Consider the following 25,844-nt stretch of genomic DNA (forward strand, 5'->3'; position numbering starts at 1 on the left):
GATATAGTCAAATTACGTCATGTGAATAACCCAAGTTAACTAAAACATTTTACACTGCTCAGAAAAAAAAAACAACTCACAAATCTGGACATTCCACGAGAGGAGAAAAAACAGAGCAAGCATCTCGGTTTTTCCTTCGGAAGAATGGCGTTCCAGAATGAAAATAAAACACAACCATACCTTCAAATAAGTTTGGAACAACTTTATGAACAATATCTTGCATCGTCCTATCAAGTCTACAAGTAAACAACTCTCAGTTTTATATATATCGGGACCAAAAACCACTGTAGCTAATGACATATTATTAAATGACACTAAAAAGTAAATTATAATATTCTATACTCTATACCACAGAATAAGATTGCACATTGGATGCAGCTTGGATAGCAGATAATGCATAAACGTTTGTTTCCAACGCTATTAATAGAGCAACATATATAGCAAATGTAGTTTAAAGTTCATGTCCGAGCTGCTTATTTCCATAAACTACAAACTGGATTCTGAATTCCAACACGTTTTACGGGAAATGTTGAATGCGTCAAACACCTTTAACAAGAAATGCTGGATGCGTTCAACACGTTTAACAAAAAATGTTGAATGCGTTCAACACGTTTTACAGGAAATGTTGAATGCGTCAAACACGTTTTACAGGAAATGTTGTATGCGTCCAGCACGTTTTACAAGAAATGTTGGATGCGTCCAACATGTTTTACAGAAAATGTTGGATAAGTCCAACACGTTTTACAGGAAATGTTGGATATATCCAACACGTTTTACAAGAAATGTTGGATGCGTCCAACACGTTTTACAGGAAATGTTGGATACGTCCAACACGTTTTACAAAAAATGTTGGATGCATCCAACACGTTTTACAGGAAATGTTGGATGCGTCCAACTCGTTTTACAAGAAATGTTGGATGCGTTCAACACGTTTTACAAAAAATGTTGGATGCATCCAACACGTTTTACAGGAAATGTTGGATGCGTCCAACTCGTTTTACAGGAAATATTGGATACGTTCAACACGTTTTACAAAAAATGTTGGATGCATCCAACACGTTTTACAGGAAATGTTGGATGCGTCCAACTCGTTTTAGAGGAAATATTAGATGCGTCCAACACGTTTTACAGGAAATGTTGGATACGTCTAACACGTTTTACAGGAAATAATTGCACTGCAGGAAAGCTGTAATTGCAATGTAAATACTATAACCTGCTTGGCTGAAGAACAGTGAAAGCCAAACAAACTTATTTTAATTAAAAAAAAACATGGCAGTAGTTGTAAATAAACGAAGTAAACAAGATTTTCACAATTGCAATCGTTTTAAATTCAAGAATTACAAAAGAATACAAAACAGCAAGTAGCTACTGCTTTTTACAAGTATTACCACACTGCAATTACACATTTTCACAGTGCAATTACAGATAAACTGCACTGTATTCAACTAATCACTGCTGAGAAGCACATTGTTATAATCGTAATTTTTTCTTCAAAGTTTTAACCAACTCACTTGCTAAGCGTGCAAAGCAGTATATTTGCAAAAACAACATCCAGGACGAATCTGTAAAAATAGAACTTTTTGGGCTAGAGGAAACTATGAATGCGATGGTATTGTCGAATGATTCAAGATTGAAGCGCGCAACAGTCTTTTAAATCAACTGTCGTCATGACGACAATATCACAGAACATGGCCTTCAAATGTTGGAGAAGAAATTTGACATAAAATGTGCTGAGTCGTTTTATTCGGGTGTTTTGAAATTTTTCTTCCTTATGGCGAGCATCAGAAGCATAATAATATGCAATTAATAAATAACTGTTGCTAATCCACAGTGGCGTAATTGGGTGTCCAGGTGTCAAGTGACGGGGGCCCCCAAGTATTAAGGACCCCAAACAAGAAATACCATATAAATTTATTAAATAAATAAAGCACATTTATAGGACATCAATAACTACAACTTTGCAATTTTAATATTTTCTCAATGAAATAGAAACATACATTTGTTTAGGAATCTTTACAATACTCTCAACAAAATAACAGGCAGGGTATATTCGTCAACGAAAAAATATCGCGTTAGCTGTGAATTAAAACAGAAAACACCTTTACTTATGCATCTGCTCTGTTGACTTATTTTTCATCAAATTTTCTGTAATTGCCATAGCTACTTTTTTAATACATACGAATGGTCTCAATTTTGTTAGGTTTTGACAAAGAAATGGGCATTGCTGTGTTTTCCAAGTTAAAGCCCTTACCATCTGATGATGAATTTAAAGCAGAATATGACAACTTTCAAGAGATTTGATGAAACTTCAGAACCAATACTCTCAACAAAATAATATGTAGGGTATATTTGTGCACGAAAAAATATCGCATTAGCTGTGATACTTACTTCATCGTATATGATGAATAAGCGTAATTTCTAAAAACTTGATTTGATACAATTGGTCAGACGACTTTTGATTTAAAATTATCTCTCGTTGATAATAAACAATTTGACACGAGAAATCCTAAATTTGCACAAATATTGAAAATAAATGAAACTGTAGATAGCGAAATGCATTTACAAGGGAATGAAAGTTGCATTAAATCGTGCCTTTCAGCCTTGGGGCTAAATGTGAACATGGCACCAAGTATATTAACGATGGCTCCAGAATTTCATGTAAATTACAGCATGAAGCGTCAGGAAAATGACTCAAGATCTTCAACCAATACAAAAATATTAAAAGAAGTAAGAATCGCAAAGATAAATGTTGATGAATTTGATTCGAAAAAAATTGCTTTTTTTGATGAATTTCGGTCTGCTGTGGAAAAACTTCCAAGTGGAAATATCGAAAACGAGAAAGTGATGAAGGAGTTCATAAATTTTTTCAATACATGTGGTCACTTTGTCGTCACGTCTGCATATGTTTGGGGATCAGTTGTATGTGATAATAATAATGACATCATAGAATTGCCAAACCAAGATGAAAATAATGTTGGCGGTTGTATTGGTGCACACATTGTGGTAAAATTATCAATGAATACAGAAAGCAACGAAGTCTTAAAAATTCCATCCTCTCAATGGAGAGGAGGGCGTGTAGACTTGCAAGTTAAAGAAAAATTCCATGAATGGAAAAGATCTGTTGCCAAAGATCCAGTGCTTTTAAAACATGAATTAACATTGCAGCAAATTCATACGTTAGTTGGGATGATTGATAAAAAGAAAGGAAATCTTACCAAACAAGCTTTCGAAAAAATGTTACAGATTAATACTTCAAGTCTTTACAGTAATGATTCTTCAAAAGCATATTTGCGAGCGGAGAGAAAGAAACTGGAGCAAGTAAAAGTATGTTCTTCTAACACAAGGCTAGGTAAAGTTGAAGAACAGAGTTCTAGAGGTTTGAGGAAAATGCCTGACTACATCAAATACATTTTATCAATAATTGATGATACTATTCAAAATGCATTGCCTTGATTGAAGAAATAAGTCAACCTTTAAATAAAAAATTTGAAGCATCACTATTGCACTTTCACCGTTTATATCTATTTTGTCTATTCGCGTTCAGTATATATCATTAAAAAATACCTGTATTTAAATATTTAATTCATTCTGCAAAAAAAAAAGGCAATGAAGATAGCATAAGTATGCCGAAACATGTATGCAATAAAACGATTTAGAAAAATTTTCGTTGATTTTAAATGTCTAACATAACTTTACACATTAACATAATATTCGAAACTTTTATTTTAAGTAAATGCATGCTTTCAGGGATATCAGTGTTCAAATGTCCCACAAACCGAGGACATTTAATAAACCTTCCTCCCTTTAAGGGATGTTTAATTACTAATATCCCTTAATTAAAGCATGTGTTTACTTATAAGAAACCATCCAAAACTCAAGGTCAAGGGAACAAAAAACTTGTGAAGTAAAGGGTTAGAGGTAGATACCTTTACTAGATTTTTTGTTATTTTACCCGGATTACATTTTGCTACCACTGGTTTGACTCAAAATATCATCATTTGCTTTTTTGTGACACATCTCATGATGACAAATAATCACGTCCAACTGTCCTAGACAGCTCTCTGACAAAATTGGCAACAATTTTAGCGATTACATATGTATTGCTATTTTTGGGCAGACAGTTCGTGTTGATTGTTGTTTCTTTTTTCTTAAAATATTTGCAAAATATTATTTTCCAACGATTCTACATGTGTTGATTGTGTAGACAATAATTAATCGAACGCTTGACAACTGATCGCAAAATATCTAATTGTATTTCATGCTCCAAAAGTATAAGCTAATCCCAAAGTACTGCACTGTATAACACAATCATCATTACCCAAAAACCGTAATAACACAAGGCCAAAGAATAACGCAAACAATGACGTGAAAAACTAAGAAAAACTAAAGAAATAAATAACTATGATGGTCCGATTTTTATCCATAACAAGGCTGGCTAGGCGCAAAAAAATAAGACGTTTCAATGCATATTGAGCTGTGATGAAAAATTACATTTAATAAACTTTCACCTTTGTTAAACTTATTGAGAACTGCACCGCGTTCTTCCTCCAATTCTTCTTTCATATAATGGTCGATCAACTTGTCGGCCATGATCTTTTTTGAATGAACTGAATCAGCGAACGTACTGGACAGTGGCCCGGAATGGCCAAACTGGACCCAATGACTGGACCATCTAGAGGGGGGGAAGGGCGAGGGAAGAGTGGACAAAATTTTTTGGCATGTAATCCATGATGTAATCTAAACATTTCTGCTGTCATTATTATTAAGTGGTTCATTGTTTGTGACAAAGCCGATTGCGAATTCTTTTGTGTTGACACGCAAAGCATTGGCTATTTTTGAAATGAGTTACACTCATTGACCTCTATAAGACCTGGAGGGGCAAAGGGGCCTGGACCCCGTGGTCAAAAACATGGCGGTAATGGCGGATTTTGGTGGTCAAAACTTCCACTTTAAACATTTTTTTCAATATTCACTCCCTCCTGATTTCTAATACTGTTTGTATGAACGAAAACAAGTGAGCAAAAAAACAATTACGATACCGACAGCATATCATGTGAAAATAATGCTTCAGCATTGCGTGAAAAACACAGTACAGACACACATCAAAATAAAGAAGATCGACGGTAGAGAAACGCATATTGTGGATGTAACATTTAAGTTATTTTATGACATTTTAGCGTTTTAAAAGTGAAAATCAAACGGCATTCTTTACTTAGACCTGTCAATCTTGTCAAACTTATGCATTATTTCATGCTTCTGTATGTTTGACTGTTTGAAAACAGTTTGGTGCAACTATTTTTCTTGCTTCAAATGGATAAATCTGTGTAAAAATGCTCCTAAGGAAGCGATAAAATGTTTGCTTCAGTCCTACGACATAAGCCAACTGAAAGTTTACCATGGATAAGTATCATAAGTGTATTGTCCTTACCTGATAAATCTACTGAAAACTCATAAAGAAAGTATGTTGAACTAGAAGAGCTACAAATAAGAAAAAAATTCAAAACACCATGACACTGTTGCTTGGTAATTTGTATTTTGTAAACAGCTTGGCAGAATCTTGGATCTATTACTGAACAGAACTACATTAATTTTCCATTGAAATTACAAACTTGGAAACTAAAGTGCATTGGTTTGTCTGACAAAAACACTTTCTATTGCTGCATGAAGGCAAAATAGTTATTTGACAGTGTAGGTGAAGAAATTTATCAAGTTCTATAGATATTATTGTGCATTACTTACAGTTTTTTGGAATTGTGTAATATATGTCATGAACAAGATATAATTTTTCAAAAATGCTAACCCCTTCGAGCACTACTACTCTTCTGTTTTGCTTAAACAACTTACAGCTACCAATACTAATTATTTATATGTACAAACTAACATTTGGGGATTAAATGATAAACAACTTGTTAAATCTTTGTATTTTACATCAAGCCTTTGAATTAGTTCCTTTTATCTCTTGGTAAAAAAATATTAATGAAAGACTTACAAATGAAGTTTCTCGAAAATAGTATTTGTACAAAGAAACTAAATAATTGGAAAGGTCACATGTTGAAGACAGACTTTGCTTCCTTGACTAGGTTGCTTGACCATAAGCAAATTTAAATTTGTTTACAATTTGTTTAAAGAATTCTTTTTATTGAATTCCACTAATTCTTCATAAGACACAAAGAATTTCTTTGCCATCTATTTTTGCTTCTTCTACGTTCAACTTCATTGTAACCAATGCATCCGATGTGAATTTGTGGATCACCTGGAATCATACCAAGTATGGATTAAATGAGATGAGACAATAATATGTTTAATTATTCATGCATATTAATAATATAATCATTAGCTACTGTTGAACAAAAATTTCAAGGTAGAAACAAGTAGTAACCTGTTTACTATAACAATACATACTTCATTTACAGAAACGCTAAGTAGTACTTTAAAATTGTTTGCATAAATCCAACTTTCCAAATCCATTATAATTGTCTACACTATACAGTCAGTCAAATTGAGCAGGCAAACAGTTTAATAGTTATTTTTATTATACAACATATACCATACTTCTCATTAATTTTGCATGGCACTGCATTCAATTTCAACACAACTCTGTTGTAAACTTTCCCTTCATCTTTTCAAAAAAAACATGAACAAATTATGCCCCATTTTTGGGAGGTAAACTCAATTCAAATCAGGAGAGTTTAGCTTGATGCCTTGATCATGATACAAGATGGATGCAAAACTCGATAAAAATTGACAGCTCCGCAACGTCTGGCGAGCGATTAAGTGAAGAACAAACAAGACTGGACCAAAATAACTTTAAATTAAAACTTAGTAGTAGAAACACTCTTCAAGTATCGTGTTAAAAACAAAATAGTAAAACTAATACTGTGCTACTTACCGGAGTCAAGAAATGTTCCCTTTTCTGTCGCTATTTCAGCATCCGCAAACCACAAAAGTTGGCAGTTTAATAAATAAAGTTTTAAAAAAGTGTTTATGTTAGGAAAATATATAGTTTTGATATTTTCTATACTCGCAATCGTGGTGGTCAAATCAGGGTGGGCGACAAAAATTTTATTTCATGAGCCCGCGTCTTTCCGCTGACTTTGACCACCAAAATCCGCCATGTTTTTGACCACGCGGCCGCGCGCTGATAATTTATACTAATTTTGTTGACGTTTCCCCTCCAGTTATTATAGAACTCGATGGTTACACTTGAGAAACGTATTTATATCTCGTATTTCTTGATTTAGGACGTACGCAGTGTGCAGTACATGGTGCAGTACTATTGAATTAAAAAAACATGGGACGCTTCCTGTAACAGACGTCAGGACCGGGGGCTGAGGGGTGAGGCTGAAGCCCCTCTCCCAATTCTTGCAATGGCAAAAGAAAAAAGCACCTACTTGCCGATATGTATAAGTATAATGACATTGTTAAATATTTGGAACAATCTATGTTTAAAATAGATTCATTCTTTTCCAGTGGAAAGCGGGTGCTTTCACTGAAGGGCAATGATGTATTGTCTAACATTAACAACGGATTATGTTACTGTTTCTTTAATATGGAATTCGAGCTTTGTCCATATGAACTGTTCAACATGCTTCCAAACAAATATGAGCTGGAATATTCAGTTGATTAATCTATGATAAAGCTTTCACCTTTTAACTCTGCTATACCGGTCACAAGCCCGGGATTTGTAGCATATAAGGCTCTCTGTTTTTGACTAGACTTGTCTCGTTTACAAGGAAGAGGAGTGGAAGGTAAATTTCTCAAATGTTGTTAGATAAGGTCGTTATTGTTTGTAGTTGTTGGTTATAGCATTATGCAATCATTCTTTTTGTTTAATAACATTTAGCGTTATATCAATCTTTCGTATGAGCTCCGAACGTGAGTTCAATGTACTAGAACGCTATTAAATTTTTGTGATTATTTTAATCACTAGCGAAAAAGTTATTTACAACAGTCGTGAGTATTCTATCTTTTACAATTTATTTACAGGCTTTTTATATCTTTAGCTAAACAAGGTGCAGTTATTACAAGGCGGATAATGTACTTGAAATTTGAGTAGTTTTACGTAATTGTAAAGTTAAGTGCGTAAGTTTAAGTAGCGCGTTTGAGTAAGTGTAGGATTGGCTATTTTCTCTATTGCTAATACATAAATCTAGATGAATAATGAACAAACGTTCCAACTATTTAACCTTGTGATTTCAAATTTTGTTAAACAATGTGGAATATATAATGAGTGATTGTATTAATGACATGCAAACAATTTTGACACGTATATATGTGCATTTTCAGATTTCAGATCTTATTGCTTTTCAAGTCAAAGTTCGCCATAAAATTCAGGTAACATTTCTTAACATAATTTCGTAGAAGCACTATTGCTAATGCGCATTTAATATACACGACGAGTTTTTTTAAAATAGACATGTTTCGACATCTCATGATATCATCTTCAGTATAAGTGAAGTAATAAATAATACAAGGTTTATATAAAAGATACATAAATTACAACAATAAAAAGGAAATAAGATAAATTAATGAGGAGCGTCCGAGCGTATTATAAACTAAATATTGTATTGAATTTAAAAACTTGAACATTGAGGTCAGGGTTAGTTTTGTTAATGTGGAGTGCTTCTTTGGTTTTATAGGAGAATGAAGTGTCGGCAGTGTCGATGATTTTGAAGCAAGAGAGGGTGCATAGTGGTTTTACATGAGTGAGATTTAAGAAGGTGTCGGTAGATATGAGAGTTTTTGTCTGTTGTGGTATGTTCCCTGATTCTGATGGTAAATAGTGCGAAGTTTCGCCAATGTATCGGGAATTACATTCCGCACAATGGAATTCATATACCACCATTGATTTAATTGAATCAGGGATTGGGTCTTTGAATGAGAAAAGGTTTTTGATTTTGAATGATGTGAAAATTAGTCGAATGTCAATATCTGTACAGAAGCGTTTCATAATATTTGGACTTTAAGGCCTAAATGGTCACCTTGGTCACCTAAATCGTCGAACGATAGATTCTTTTGAAACTGGCTAAACAATTACAATGACACTAAACAACTATTTTACCGCAGATACGTCGACAATATTTTTTGTGTTTTTACTAGTGAAGCTGAGGCCATGAAGTTTTATAATTACATTAACACACAGCACGCAAACATTAGATTTTCATTTGAAACTGAACAACAGGATCAACTGCCATTTCTTGACATTTTACTAACAAAATCTTGACTGACTTTTGTTATGACGCCTTTTAAAGAACTTCGTGAAATGTTGTGAAGAATAAGATTATTCGTATGTTAAGTTCCACTTCAATAGATTGCAATATGCAATATTATACAATTTTGGGTGAGAAACGTGTCGTTATGTATTGTTAATATTGTTAAACAACATCTTAATAAGGCTTTATCTCCCGACCAACCTTCGCTGGTTGCAAATAATTCATGTTTTTAAAACATTGTGAAAGATAAAACATTGTTTTATTTTTCAACATAGACGGACGTTTCACGCTACACTCATTGTATAATTGTGCAAAATTTGTCTTCTAACGTCCCTCAGACTTGTGACACTGAAATTCCCGTGTTCCAACAACACGAGTTTTTTGAGCATTCAAACAATCAGCGTCCGTGTTTTCATAAGACTATTTCCTATTATCAAATTTTATATGATAAATACATGAAATATTGAGTTGCTATAGAGTATAGAAGGCTTTAGAAGACCAAATTTTCATCTTGCCTTAGCGTTAGCGCATAACTCATAGCCTTTGGCGAAAAATAAGTTCTTTAGTCTATCATAATTTAAATATCTTTAGAATATCGTTGCTGGATAGTAGATACTTTGGAATTTTTGCCACTTAATCGAGTCTGCATTCACGAAGAATTTTAGGTTAGGTAATGTACATTTGCTTATTTTAGCAAAATAGATAAACAATTTGTTAAAACATTCTTAAAATGAACTTCATTCTTTAATTATATTTTGCTATTCTGAATAATTTGAACTTTAGCCACGACGTCCACGGGAAGGGTACGCCGCTGTAAAGGTATACACTTATACACACACAATATCAAAATATGAGTAGAACATTTTTCTTGTGAAAGACAGCGTTTTTTGGTGTATGTATACATAGTATTTTAATGTTCAACGTAACTTATTTGTATGCTTGGAATGTCTATTTCTTAAATACATTAGATCCGCGGTGCAGAACAACAACGTTCAACACAGATATTTAAAAGAGTTGTATTGGATTAAGTTTTGATAAAGAAATGGGCACTACCAACTCTTCTCAATTAAAGCCTTTACCATCATCTGATGATCAAATAAAGGCAGAATTAAATGAGATTATCAAAATGGATGTTGAAAATGCAGAACAAAATCCCAGAGCTAAACTTTATAAATTCATACTTTCAAGCCGGAAAATTCAACGCCATTCTAAATTTGCTATGATATTGCTTGTTGGAAGTAGTGGATCTGGTAAATCATCAACAATAAATCATTTACTGGGTACTGGAGTTGCTAAGACAAGTAATAATCAATCATCTACACAAAAAACATCTGAGTATATTATTACTTTTGACGAACCAAAGTATGAAGTGAGTGACTTAACCATGAGAATTATTGACACACCTGGCTTCAATGATGGTGATGGTGATAAACAAGATGCATGCAATTTTCTATCTATTAAAAAGTATTTCGAAACGCATCCCGAATTAAAAGAGGAAACTAAGATTTATTCAAATATTGTGTTCTTAGTCACAAAAGCCGATGATAACAGAATTAGGGGAGTCAATAGCACACTTTCAAAATCCTTGAGAGTTATCAAGATGTTGGAAATTGTTGACATCAGTCTTCCAAATCTCGTCGTGATTTTAACACATGCTTGTTCTGTTGGTTACTACAACGTGAGAAAATGGAAAGAGAACATGCGAGAAAAGAAAAATTTTGTGTCAGATCTTGTTTTTAATTCTTTGGGAGTGAGGCGCCAGTTGTATTGATAGAAAATAATCCTGATGATTATGGACTTGAAAAGAATGGAGATTTCACAATTCTTCCCAATGGTGAAAGACAACCTCTGAATTTATACAATGCTTGCCTTAGCCTACTAAGGGAAAGCAGAGATAAAGCAGATAAATATGGCCAAATGTTGTTGAATGCTGCATTTACACGAAAGAAAAAGAATCGACCGACGAATGGTCATGAGGTTAAAGCCAAAATTGCAAAAAAAGAGCCATCATCAGTTGAGGAATTGAAACTCGCAAATGATTTTAAAAAAGCTGCTAAGGGAGGTAGGATTTGTATTTTTTTTCATTTTTATTTGTAGCTATTAATTTTTTTATAATAAAAAATTATTATATCAGTGAACGTTTAAATGCATTTTATATAATCCTGATATCAGATCACGCATTTTTTTCTATAAAAGTTATTTCCCACATTTGCAAATATGTTTGGGAAGCAAGACTTCTGTAGAGTACTAAATTAAAAAAAATACTTCAAAATTTCTTACCAAGAATACGTTTCATTAAAATATGCATCTTATTTTTAACACATTTATGTCTTTAGGACTGTTGTTTGCCAGAAATTTACTCTTGAAATAAGAAAAAACTTTTTTAACAGGAGCAAATAACTTTTTCCTTGTTACATTAACGTTAGAAACTAGTATAGGTAATAAAATACCTTGAGATGTTTTTCGACTGTGATTAGTTGACTGAAGTGCAGCTCACTGTGAAATTATGTAATTGCCCTGCAGAAAAGCTGTAATTGCACTTTAAATATTTTAACCTGCTACGCTTAAGAACAGTGAAAGCCAAACAAACTTATTTCAATTAAAAAAAACATGGCAGCAGTTGTAAATAAACGAAGTAAACAAGATTTTCACAATTGCAATCGTTTTAAATTCAAGAATTACAAAAGAATACAAAACAGCAAGTAACAACTGCTTTTTTACAAGTATTGCCTTTCTGCAATTACACATTTGCTGTGTTTTCCAAGTTAAAGCCCTTACCGTGCAATTACAGATAAACAAAGCACATTTATAGGACATCAACAACTACAACTTTGCAATTTTAATATATTGTCAATGACATAGAAACATACACTTGTTGAGGAATCTTTACAATACGGTCAACAAAAATATAACATGCAGGATATATTCGTGCACGAAAAAATATCGCGTTAGCTGTGAATTAAAACAGAAAACACCTTTACTTATGCATCTGCTCTGTTGACTTATTTTTCATCAAATTTTCTGTAATTGCCATAGCTACTTTTTTAATACATACGAATGGTCTCAATTTTGTTAGGTTTTGACAAAGAAATGGGCATTGCTGTGTTTTCCAAGTTAAAGCCCTTACCATCTGATGATGAATTTAAAGCGGAATATGACACTTTCAAGAATTTTGATGAAACTGCAGAACCAATGTCACGGGCGATACCATATCATTTTTCATTGTCAAGTGCGAAAATCCAACGCCATTCTAAATTTGCTATGATATTGCTTGTTGGAAGTACTGGATGTGGTAAATCATCAACAATAAATCATTTACTGGACACCGGAGATGGAATCCCAGTTGCTGAAACAAATAGTTATAAATCATCTATGAAAAAAACATCTGAGTATGTCATTACTTTTGACGAACCGAAGTATGAAGTGAGTGATTTAGTTTTGAGTGTTATTGATACCCCTGGCTTCAACGATGGCGATGGCGTTAAACAAGATGTGTGCAATTTTGTATCTGTGAAAAAATACTTTGAAACACATCCCAAATTTCCTTCGAAAACAAAGTTTTATCCAAATCTTGTGTTCATAATTGCCAAAGCCAATAATTTCAGAATGAAAGGAGTCAATAGCACACTTTCAAAATCCTTAAGAGGTATCAAGATGTTGGATATTGTTGACATCAGTCTTCCAAATCTCGTCGTGATTTTAACACATGCTTGTTCTGTTGGTTACAACAACGTGAGAAAATGGCACGAGACGATGGAAGAAAAGAAAATTTTGGTGTCAGATCTTGTTTTTCAAATTTTGGGAGTTAGGGCACCAGTTGTATTGATAGAAAATAATCCTAATGATTACGGACTTGAAAAGAATGGAGATTTCACAATTCTTCCCAATGGTGAAAGACAACCTCTGAATTTATACAATGCTTGCCTTAGCTTACTCAAAAAAAGCAAAGATGGAAACGATGTCATAGATAAATTTGGACACATGGTGTTGAATGCTGCATTTACACGAAAGAAAAAGAATCGACCGACGAATGGTCATGAAGTTAAAGCCAAAATTGCAATTAAGGGGGAGTTATCAGATGAGGAATTGAAACTCGTAAAAGATTTTACTGAAGCTGCTATAGGAGGTAGGATTTGTAGTTTTTTTCATTTTTATTTGTAGCTATTAATTTTTTTAGTAAAGAATTATTATATCAATGAACGTTTGGCTGCATTATATATAATCCTGATATCGGATCACGCATTTTTTCTATAAAAGTTATTTCTCACATTTGCAAATATGTTTGGGAAGCAAGATTTTTCTGTAGAGTACTAAATTAAAAAAAATACTTCAAACTTCAAAATTTGTTATCAAGAATACGTTTCATTAAAATAAGCATCTTATTTTTAACACATTTTTGTCTTTAGGACTGTTGTTTGTCAGAAGTTTACTCTTGAAATAAGAAAAAACTTTTTTAGCAGGAGCAAATAACTTTTTCCTTGTTTCATTAACGTTAGGAAATAGTATAGGTAATAAAATACCTTAAGATGTTTTTCGACTGTGATTAGTTGACTGAAGTGCAACTCACTGTGAAATTGTGTAATTGCACTGTAGAAAAGCTGTAATTGCAATTTAAATAGTTTAATCTGCTTGGCTGAAGAACAGTGAAAGCCAAACAAGCTTATTTCAATTAAAAAAAAACATGGCAGTAGTTGTAAATAAACGAAGTAAACATGATTTTCACAATTGCAATCGTTTTAAATTCAAGAATTACAAAGAATACAAAACAGCAAGTAGCTACTGCTTTTTACAAGTATTACCACACTGCAATTACACATTTTCACAGTGCAATTACCGATAAACTGCACTGTATTCAACCAATCGCTGCTGAGAAGCACATTGTTATAATTGCAAGTTTTTGTTCAAAGGTTTTACCAACTCTCTTGCCCAGCGTGCGATGCAGTATATTTCCGAGAACAACATCCAGGACAAGTCTGTAAAAAAAGAACTTTTAGAACTGGTGGTAACTATGAATTTGATGGGATTATCGGATGATTCAAAATTGAGGAGTATAACAATTAGTGAAATCAACTGTCGTCATGGCGACGATATCACTGAACATGGCCTTCAAATGTTGGAAAAAAAATTTGGGATAAAATGTGCCGAATCATTTTATCCAGGTATTTTTAAATGGCTCTATCTTAAATTGTTCTAATAGTTAATTCTAAACAATTATAGCTAATCCAATTCATAGCTTATTTTTGAATACTTATTTCATCGTATGTATGGTGAATAAACGTAATTTCTGAAAACTTGATGTTTGTTTATTGGTCAGTGATACAACCTTGTCACGGACGACTTTATTTCATCTCGAGTTTGAAACTGTCCCTCGTTGATAATAAACAATTTGGCTTTAAAATTCCTGAATTTGCACAAATATTGAAGTCAAATGAAAGTGTAGTTTCTGAAATACATCAACATAGGAATGAAAGTTCCATTAAATCGCGCCTTCAAGACTTGGGCCTAAATGTAAGCATGACACCAGGTATATTGAAGATGGTTTCAGAACTTGATGTAAATCTCAGCATGGAACGTCAGAAAAATGACTTGGTATCTTCAACCAATACGAAGAAGTTGATAGAAGTGAGATTAGCAAAGATAAATGTTGAGGAATTTGATTTGACGAAAATTAGTTTTGATGACGTGTTTCGATCTGCTGTGAAAAATCTACCATGTAAAAATATCGAGGACGAGAAAGTGATGAAAGAGTTCGTGGATTTTTTCAATAGATTCGGTCAGTTTATCGTCACGTCTGCTTAAGTTGGGGGATCAGTTGAATTGGAAAGTCGTGATGATAACATGAAATTGTCAAACCGAGATGAAAACAGTATTGGCGGTGGTATTGGTGCATGTAATGTAAAAATTTCTGGTGAACGACAAGCATCAGCGAACCAAGAAAGGAAAAAAAAATTGGAAACTACACACACTAAATGGAAAGGAGGGCGTTTAGACTTGCAAGATAAAGAAAAAATCTCGGAATAGAAGGCATCTGTTGCTAATGATCCAGTTTTTTAAAAAATATACTAACATTGCAGCCCATTTATACGTTAGTTGGAATGATTGATAAAAAGAAAGGAAATCTTACCAAGGAAGCTTTCCAAGAACTTTTTCAGATTGACATTTCAAGTCTTTACAATAATGATTTGTCAAAAACAAATTTGAAAAGGGAAACAAAGAAAAGGATCAAGAAAAAAGATTTTCCAATACAGGGTTGGAGTCGACAAGAGAGCCGGATAGTAGTGGATTTAGGAAAATATATGATAGTCTTAAAAGGCTTGTATCATTTATTGATGTTTTCGATGTCTACGGGACATTAGTTCGATTGATTTCATAAGTCATTTTTTTTATTTGAAGCATCGCTATTGCACTTCTGCGTTTATCTCGTTTGTCTATTTACGTATCAAGTATCACATGCTAACCTGTATTTTATTATTTCATTCATTCTGCAATCAATATAGCATAAGTATACCAAAACATGTACGCATTAAAAACTTTATAAAAAATATGGTTGGTTTATAATGCGTAATATCACTTTCTGCTTAGCTTAAACACCCAGGATTAGTAGTTTTAGAATGAGAAGGAATTCAGAACATATGTTAAAGCAGCAATTAAATGTTGAAAAGTTTAAGTACATAGCTACCTTACTAGATTTTTTGTAATTTTTCCCGTAGTGCATTTTGGTGCTACAACGGGTTTGGCTCAAAACACCATGATCTGCTTTTTTATGTCACTACTTTCCTTGCCTGTGGAACGTGTTCTATTGTTAAGGCAAAATTACCTCGAGGAGTTGAGGCAAATAAAGCGACTTTTCAGCCTCTTAACTAGTGATTTGTTTAGACACGGATTTTCTCGGTTTGTCACTTATCCAGACCATCAAAAGTATAGTCAAATACGGACTTCCTTTTTTTATTCATCCTTTAGTCAGCAAGTATTTTTGGAAATGCAAATGTTATTTAATACACAATCATCCAATTTAAATCGTCAAGAAGCATTTCGCTGCGTTGAAATTATCTGCGGTAAACGAAACAGTAACTAGAAATCTTTTATGACAGTTGTTCTTGTCATTGAAAGCAATTCTCTCAAAAGCCCACCTGTGAAGTCAAATGAACATTTATATTGTTTGAAAATATTTTTGCTTTGCAATTAATTTTGCTTTCCAAATATCGAATAGTGATGAAGCCATGAAGATTCGCAACAATTTGTTAATCATAAATAGGGAGCTCGTGATTTCGGGAGTTTTCCCAATTACTTTTTTAGATGTTACTGTTTTATCTTAGAAGCGCCATGATGGAATGGACAGTTTCAGCGCCTTGTTAGAGTTGTAAAACAGGCGATGTACAAGGGCCAACCTGAAATTGGAAGAACTGTATAAAGTAAACATTGGAGTGCAAGTCAATCGAAGACCATTCAGTTATGTTGAGGATGATGAGGTTGAACTACCCGTGTTGACATCTCACCTCGTTTTGTTAAGATAATTAGATCCAATCATCTGACAGGGCAGAAGACAAATTCGGTTACATGAAGTATAGCATGCAGTAGATTAGCGTTTCGTATGCGCGATGACGTTTTCATCAAGGTTTCATGTGTATCGCACATAATTCAGTTTATGTAAGTTTTCACCAATGTCACTTTTGCTTCACATAACGTTTGGTTTCTATTGTTATTTCTAATCAACTTATAAAACTTCCAAATTCGTGAAAGCAATGAATTTAATAAAACTAGTATGTCTCCTTAATGTGTGTTAGTTAAATATAACTTGTGAACAGATCTTTTTTAAAAAGTTAAAGTTTTTGCTGCTTTTTTAACCTCTCTTTGCTTGCTGTTATCTTATGTGCTCAGACAAGCAAAAAGCGCAACAATTTCTTATGAGAAAAATTAGAAAAATCATTGGGTTTTGTGTAAGTTGTATGGATACTACAGTACTGTAAATATTTAACACATTTGCAGTGATGGGCGATATTAAAGTATCGATTCGATAACGATTACGACAATACATGGTCTAGTTTGTATCATAAGAAAACCAAATTGCTTTTTATCGGTTTCTAATCATTTTACAGAAAGTGGAACGTTCACTGCGGAGGGTAAGGATTAGACTGTGGAAATCGTGAATTCAATCCCTTCCTCCTTGAAAGGCAGATTGCTATCTTTGTAAGTTTAGCCAACTCTGGACCAACAGATTTCTTTCAGTTAAAAAATAATGATGAGAGAGAGAAAGAGTGGAATGGGTCCCCAGGCTCCGCAGTACCTACAATGCCTTGCACAAACCATAAGTACATGTTCTACTCTACCCAAGCTTCAGCCAGTAACAACGAAATACTTGAAGCTACTACACGAGAATTATTAGTCAACTTCAACCGCAACGTGCACCATTCATTAGGTACACCACACATACGTGAAAACCGTATCACAACTTTCTGGTGGAAATTCATGTAAAGAAAGATAAACGACCACATTAATGTCAAAGGAAATCCCTTGCATAACAGGAAAATCAATTTCCTTGAAGAATCATTACAACCATGTATCTTGCGTCAATGGACAATGGACACTAGTTGAAGTATCCTTATGAATACTGGAATCTTGCGTCAATGGAGAAGGGACACTAGTAGAATTATCCTTCTGAATAGTGGTATCGTGCGCCAATGGAGAACGGACACTAGTTGAAATATCCTTCTGAATAATGGAATCTTGTGTTAATGGAGAATGGACACTAGATGAAATATCCATTTGAATAACGGTATCTTGCGTCAATGGAGAATGAACAGTTGAAATATCGTTCTGAACGATGGTATCTTGCGTCAATGGAGAATAAATAGTTGAAATATCGTTCTGAACGATGGTATCTTGCGTCAATGGAGAGTAGAAACTAGTCGAAATATCCTTATGAATGATGACGTTGGGCGTTGAATACACGCGATATTGAAGACACATTCGTAAATCCTAAAACAGTTCAAGAATTAAATAAATTGCATAGGAGATCAAAATTCATTTCATGAAAGAATGAAAGAGCACAGAATTTCAGCACCTTTAATCCCCAATTCACGACATACAATTGCTTCAATGAGCTTGCACTATTAACCAATTTATTTTCACAGAAAAACTGCAACTGGAAGAGAAGGAATCATTTGAAGAGAACAAGTAGGACAACCGGCTATGATAACTAACTGGGGGTACGCCCTTTTCAAAAACTTGATAAATTTCATAGCAATTGAAGAATTTTGATAATATTCATCGACTTAATCAAGATGACTTTCTCTTTATAACAAAGAGTTCGTATTGAACAATTAATTAAACATCAAGCAGGGTTTGCACAAGTTGACAAGGAACGCCGAAGATCAATAGTTCAGGAGGCTCACAGGATATTTGAATACATGCATGCTCTACTTTAAAAGTTTCTATTGAAATCAATAGTGATTATGAATTGCAAACAGCAATAAAACGCGTGCACTGATTGGTTTTTAGCTGAGTTTGCATTAGCCTGTGCAAACCGTTCTTAGCTCAATCAATTTAATCAAATAGAACTTGCAAATCAATCATGAATACATGGCAGAAGAAAAATTAAAACGTTTGTTTTAAATTTGTTTGTTTCGCATTATTGTAGTTTTATAAAAGAAATAAAAGATGTTTTTCGTGTTTGCACAGGCTTATGAAAACCTCGAAAGAACTATAGAGCAGGTGTAACCCTTGACATTCGGTCTCGGGCTTACACTGATCTGCTCTCGATAATTTCCACAGGTCTTCACGGTTTGATTAATCCTGTGCAAACACAGAAAAAATCTTTTCTTACATGTTTATAATATGAACATGAGCCCCAAATCATCAATGTTCCCCAGTCCCGCTCTTTTATTACTTGATTACAGCATAAGAACATATAAATATAGGCCGCAAATCGTCAATCTTCTCCAGTCCCTCTCTTTTATTACTTGATTACAACACATGAACATATGAATATTGGCCCCAAATCGTCAATCATCCACGGTCCCTAACACTAGTTCACAATGACATAACAATATCATCAACACCACAAAAATAAAGATAATACGGTGTGTATTGAAAAGACAACCTTCAAAAATTGATGTATTGTGATGATGTGAATGCATGATCATTATGCTATCACGGTGCATAAAATATTATCGATGCCATGGAAATATTACGTATCTTTGTTACTATTACAACAGCTTTTCCGCTGCTGGTAAATTTCCGAAGATCTTCTTTTTTACACACCCTGTATACATAGGCACCATTTTGAATGTTCGTGTATGAAATTACCTCTTGTTCTTCCATCAGGTTGATCTTTTTTTTAAACAGTTTTTCAAGATACAATATAAGCACACGATGCGAGCAACGTAAATACTGTCTTGATATTACCTTTTCAAAAAAAAAGACAAAAATCAAGCACCATGAAAACGAGGTTTTTGTAGTCATAACGGGTTAATGACACAAGTGCAATGTGAGATAAATAATGCAAATAAAGTCTTGTACATTTGGAGTTATCTATAAGTCAATAACTTTGAAACCAAATTCACGACTCAAAGGAAAATAATCGTTGTCTATTATCAGGGAAGTAAAAGTTGGGGCACTTGGGGACGGATCCACAGTTCTTACAGCTCAGGGGGCCATCCCCTTTCTAATTCAGAAATCAGAAAGTAATTAATCACAGTTTAATATGCCGAGCTTGGTCACGTATGGTTCGTATGAATGTAAGTGTAAGCCTTTTCATAAAAGTACTAAAGGTAATATTCATACAGAGGTTATGACTTAAAACAACTTATGAATGACGTAATAGTCAACTCAGTGAAATGCTGTGATCACCCATGACGTCATATATGACTTTTTTAATATTTCGCTGCTTCATCCTTTTCAGACCTTTCCCACGGTAAAACTAGTTCTACAGCACTGGCCATAATCAATTTAAGTTAATCTTTACTATCCACCAAGTAGTTTGGCCTACTTCGCAAAAAGTCTACCCAAATAAGATTATGTAATCGCACAACATGCTTTTAATTTCTGCATAATTACCTATGATTTGAAGACAAAATGATCCTATGTATTTTTATATATTAGCCATTAAAGCGAACATCTTACTACGTACGTGTTTGTAGAGATTTTCCAAAGGTCTAAAAAAAATAAAACGAATCGTGTGCGACTTCAAAAAATTGCACAAACAAACGAAATTGCACAACATCATACCCGTCGTACGGCTTAAAGTAAATTGAAATCAACTCATCGTCACGGTAATTGTTCATGTATTCTGTGACGTCGTTCACCAAAGATGAGTGCGATTCCTCGTCGCTTTCGCATTCTAAAAGAAAATTACGATGAGGGGAGGTTAGGAGAGTTGTGGGCTTGTAAAGGGGCTCAGCCGCAGCACTATAACCCCCAAATTTCAACAGCAAATGCAGCCAGCAAAAACCTCAGTTTCATAGTACGCTGAATGTTGTGTTCGGTATAGGCACTGGTAAGGATAGTATTGTCAAAGAGGGTACTTGGCATATTATAATTCGTGTTTTTCTCCGGGGGGGGGACCGTACTGAAACCCTAACACTTACTACATCACCGTATTTTGACAGAATTGTGAACAATGAGAGTTTGAACTGCGTGAGCTGACTGTCAGACCAACCTTCCGATTCGATATCTTTCTTTGGCACTGGCATTCCTCTTTCTTCGTAAAATTCATGTTCCCTCACTTCTTCATCTGCAAGATATAGTCAAATTACGTGATGTGAATAACCCAAGTTGACTTAAAACATTTTGCACTGCTCAGAACAAAAAACAACTCACTAATCTGGACATTCCACGAAAGGAAAAAAAACAGAGCAAGCTTCTCAGTTTTTCCTTCGGCAGGAATGTCGTTCAAGAATGAAAATAAAACATAAGCATACCTTCAAATAAGTTTGGAACAACTTTATAAACAATATCTTGCATCGTCCTATCAAGCCTACAAATAAACAACTCTCAGTCTTACAATATAGGGACCAAAAACCACTGTAGCTAATGACACATTATTAAATGACACGCAAGCGATACAAGGCCATCACATGGTAAAATAAAGAAAGACAAGAGCGTATTTGGAACACTAAAAAGTAAACTTTAATATCATACATTAATTTTACACCACAGGTTAAAGATTGCACATTGGATATCAGATAATACATAAACGTTTGTTTCCAACGTTATCAACAGAGCAACATATATAGTAAATGTAGTTTACAGTTCATGTCTTAGCTGCCGATGTCCATAAACCAAAAACTGGATTCTGGATGCAATTATGAGAAATTAATAGATCGGACGCCATTTTGCTACAATTCAAATGTTTGAACTTGTATATTTAATCCTGTCTTTACGGAGAAAATTATCAAATTTCTTTATCATTACCTGACGTTGAGTAACGGTTGAGTTTCGTGGACTTTCATGTTGCACGTCGGGCAGTATTTGCTGAGTTGCAGGTATTTGATGATGCAACGTCTGCAAACTGGTAAGAAAAATCAGTTTTAATTGAATGTATAGCAAACTACTAACTCGAGCTTGCTTTGCCTGAAATAGTAATGAATGAACAACTTATTTCAACAAGTTAACCATTGTCAACATGAGTTGATTTCCAATTTTACAAGAAAAGTATAAGTTTACATACTACAGCGCGGACTAATTTCCATCAAATAAAGTACGATAAAGCTGGTAAAATAGTTATGTTTGCAATCATAAAATTATTTTGGAAAAGTGAGAAGCGATTTTCTCTTGAAAAGACATTGGAGAGCAGCAATGTGAAACTGTTACCGTCGACAGCTTGCAATTTAAAAGAAAATGATCTCAAAAAGTCGATCGCGCGACAACTTGCACTGACTAGAAATCAGCCTTAAGATCAATTAATAATGAGTTCCACGTTAGTGGCCATTTAAACGCGAGGCTTTTTTCCTTGCTCTTTGTTCGTGGTCAGGATAAGCACATTTATACAGACTTGTATAAACTGTAGTACGTGATTTAGGACCCACAAGCTGTTTAACAGTTTGAGCATAAGTTGTGCTTTACTTTTTGAAGTTGAAATAAAGAAAATTCGTGTCGGAAACAAACCGGGAAGGGAAAAACACACGAAGATGGCTGCTGAACGTTTGTTCATTGTGGTAAAAGACCACAACAATCCAGTTTTACAGGAAATGTTGGATGCGTCCAACACGTTTTACAGGAAATGTTGGATGCGTCCAACACGTATTACAGGAAATGTTGGATGCGTCCAACACGTATTACAGGAAATGTTGGATGTGTCCAACATGTTTTATAGGAAATGTTGGATGCGTCCAACACGTATTACAGGAAATGTTGGATGCGTCCAACACGTTTTACAGGAAATGTTGGATGCGTCAAACACGTTTTACAGGAAATGTTGGATGCGTCCAACACGTTTTACAGGAAATGTGGGATACGTCCAACACGTATACTGTTACCAAAAAGAGTATTTGCTGCTTTCCAACACGATCGAGAAGAACTTGACTCCTCCCGCTTGTGACGTCATCACCACAAACTCGTTCAACAGCTAACGTTTATATTGTAAAGGTTTTTTTGCCGGATCTTCGTTTACTTGCTTCTGTTGACGAAGTGATATGAAAATTGAGTTTCATAAATGTTAATCTTCAACATTATTTTACATTCAAAATTCAAAAAGAATATTGAAGATTAATTAACATTTATGAAACTCAACCTACATACGTCTTGTTCGCAACGTTTGAAATCGTGAACATTTTCTTGCTGTACATCTTCGTTCATCTGCTGCCTTTGACGGCGTGATTTTAAAAAGAATATTGAAGATGGGCTAATTGACGCATTCTTTGCATTTGCAACAACTCCTCCGTCAATTGGACGTGTTGTTGAATTGCTAAGACATCGTCCGATGTCGGAGTTGTTGTCGGAAAAATCAATGCCGAAGATGCAGAATTGACGACGACATTTCCGAACACATCAAACCGCCTTCACCAACACGAAATTCTTTCATCCATCTCGAGTGTCCAATTTTTTTTTACCTTCGTCATGTTATAATTGTATGATTATTTTTGACATTTTTTTTTGCATAAGAACATTATTTATTCCCAAGAGATAAAGACAACTAAACTATTTAATTATGTATATTATAGATAGTATAAAAGCACCGTATATATAATTTTTTCTTTCGCATTAAAACGTGTCAGTTAAAAACGTTAATTTCTTGCTAAAATATCAACACGTCACGTGCGCGTTCAAGTCACGTGCGCGTTCAAGTCAAATGCGAGAACCAACCGAACATCCCGCAACGCAAAGATCATCAGTCAAACGTACCCGGAATAGCGTTCTTTATCGTATAAAAGAAATGTGCCGATTTCAACAAAAATATCCTGCTTTCAAAAAGCTCCCAATAGCTTGCTTAACCTGGGCCTATTGCCCATGCATCCATACTAGTCAGGTTGGCCTGGCAATACCTAACTTGTATTCAGGGGAAAAACTAGAACATGAATTGAGTCAGGTCTCAAATTGAAATTTTTTTCAAGTATCCACAATGATGCCTGAAGGCTGTTAGAATTTGGTATCCCTCACTATTATCTAGTATCCCAAATATGGATATCCCCACATAACTTGTGGGCTTTTTTTGTTCCAGGGTCAGATACAACATAACTCTTGGCTAAATTCCAGGGTGACCACACATGAGTAATACATTATCATAAATGTGTTGATCCATGAAGAATACCACTCCCCTGTTTTAAATGTTGTAATTATTTAATCAATTATGCTCACCAGAGCCGATCTGGTAATTAAAATTACCAAGTCTTGTAGCATTGTTACTCTCAGAGCATAATGGAAACTGAACCTTTACGAATATTCCCCCCCCAATTAGTGTTCTACTTGCACCCACGGGCGTCAATCCAATTTTAATCTAGGCGACCATATTCATATAATCATGCAAGGATGATCTCTTTTGACAGTGAAATTCTTCTATTGTTTGGAAAAGAAATTAGCCAGGCATAGCAGAATATATCAATATGGTCCCACACCTTCAATTAACATAGGATTGAAGACAATTGTTTTGTCTCCACTTGCATGAACTATACAATAATAAAAAACATCAGCAAAAATCAACCCAAACTTAAAGTTATAATTACAAACAAAGAAATCGACTCATTGGAGCAGATTCAAAGATCATGTACAAACATTGCAAAATACACAGTTTAACCTTACATGTATGTAAGCATTCTGTTATCGTTGTAGCATCAATGAAGTATCCGGCACAAAGGCTGCACACAATGTGAGGATTAATCTCTCGGATTTTAACAACTTTCTACAAAAAAATATGTATTCGTTGCCATTGACTGAAAATTTTAACTTTCTAAATAAAATTTCATCGCGTATTACAAGTCAGGACTTATTTTCCTTCTGATGCATGCCATTGCTTAGAATTGTGGCTTTGTTGAATGTGAAAGATTGAGCAACTGATTGGGAAATTTGTGCATAAATTATTGAAGTTCACAAGTATGCGTCATAAAGTGAAAAGACAAGTGAAAGCAAAATTGTTATCAAATAAGGTTTGAACACTTTCATTTTAATTTCGTGATGAGGAAACAGCTACATCCGTTCAAAGCAACCGTAAATCTAACAAGATTATAAACTTTATAAAACACTTAAAATACATATGATAGTTACATCCATCTTTGCTTTAAGAGATTTGACGAAATATTTGACGAAGTATTGGAGCAACCATTCCACGGAGCCTACCACCATCCATCTTGAATTTGTAATACGATGGAGGTGTCACGTGAGAAAAAGCAAGCGCCTAAAATATAAAAAAAGGCCCTAAACAAAAGCTGAAACTCTCGTGATTTTTTTGAAACTGATGAATTATTTCGAGTCCTATGGCGAAATACACTGTTTTATCACAGTTTGCCAACGACAATATGCAGTTGAAGTTGTGAAACCGAAGTATGGAAAAGTAGATAAGTTCAAATGACTATATTCACTGTGATTTGCATTCGTATTCAAATTAAAAGCGCTTATGCAGATTATGAACCTGATTTATGACTCATATCAATCAGCAGGTTTGACGCAAATCTTTGCTTTGTGCATTTTGTTATCCGTAATATTCAACCACCAAAATGCCTTTGAATCAGACTTAAATAATATTGTGTTAAATATGTATAACACAATGTGTTTAGAAACTTTTGTAAGTTAAATAACAAATTTTCTCAGATGGATGAATCAGAAGATAAATCATTTGCGTCCTGTGAGGATTCTTGGACGTCTCCAATGAAAAATGACATGGTAGAACTTACCATAAAGATTCTTGGTCAGTTACACAAGGCTGGAGAAAATAAAGCCAAGAACTTAGATGCACTAAAGGCACTATGTCAAATCACAGGAGATGTTTTGAAAGATGGTAATCTGGAAGAGCAAAGTAATTAGATTTTGGTATTTCAGCACTTTTTGAACCTAGACAGAGATTTTGTGGCAAGGGAAATTGTGCTAGCTTCAAAAACTACAAAACTTTTCCTACAATAATATAGCTCAAAGAAATTTTATTTTCAAAACATGAATAAATGAGAATTGTTTCTGTTTTGAAATGCATACCTTAATGATTGGATG

General features: G+C 34.2%; 2 protein-coding genes across 3 annotated transcripts in view; one reads left to right on the forward strand and one right to left on the reverse strand.

Moving 5' to 3' along the window:
* LOC124443684 overlaps nt 1-14,503 on the forward strand; it is a 103,240-nt gene extending 88,737 nt beyond the window's left edge. Inside the window, exons 1-4 of one of the 2 annotated variants that reach the window (XM_046994173.1) lie at nt 9,971-10,031; nt 10,181-11,274; nt 12,289-13,338; nt 14,120-14,503. In XM_046994173.1, coding sequence (XP_046850129.1) covers nt 11,130-11,274; nt 12,289-13,338; nt 14,120-14,406 — 1,482 coding nt within the window. In that variant the 5' untranslated portion in view covers nt 9,971-10,031; nt 10,181-11,129 and the 3' untranslated portion in view covers nt 14,407-14,503. Of the gene's footprint in view, nt 1-9,970; nt 10,032-10,180; nt 11,275-12,288; nt 13,339-14,119 lie in introns of those variants that run through there. The other variant, XM_046994172.1, reaches the window with a different exon arrangement.
* A 2,439-nt stretch (nt 14,504-16,942) lies between these two features.
* LOC124443685 (polycomb group RING finger protein 1-like) lies at nt 16,943-25,005 on the reverse strand. Its single transcript, XM_046994174.1, has 10 exons — nt 24,909-25,005; nt 24,447-24,546; nt 21,624-21,720; nt 21,131-21,186; nt 20,869-20,943; nt 20,439-20,550; nt 20,341-20,365; nt 19,518-19,616; nt 18,274-18,354; nt 16,943-18,188 (listed from the first exon to the last, which is right to left on the reverse strand). The coding sequence occupies exons 1-10, from the start codon at nt 24,984-24,986 to the stop codon at nt 17,760-17,762; spliced, it is 1,152 nt and encodes a 383-aa protein (XP_046850130.1). The 5' UTR covers nt 24,987-25,005; the 3' UTR covers nt 16,943-17,759.
* Nucleotides 25,006-25,844: the final 839 nt, after the last annotated feature.

Source organism: Xenia sp. Carnegie-2017, unplaced genomic scaffold, assembly GCF_021976095.1.
Source record: "Xenia sp. Carnegie-2017 unplaced genomic scaffold, XeniaSp_v1 HiC_scaffold_21, whole genome shotgun sequence".
NCBI classification, from domain to species: domain Eukaryota; kingdom Metazoa; phylum Cnidaria; class Anthozoa; order Malacalcyonacea; family Xeniidae; genus Xenia; species Xenia sp. Carnegie-2017.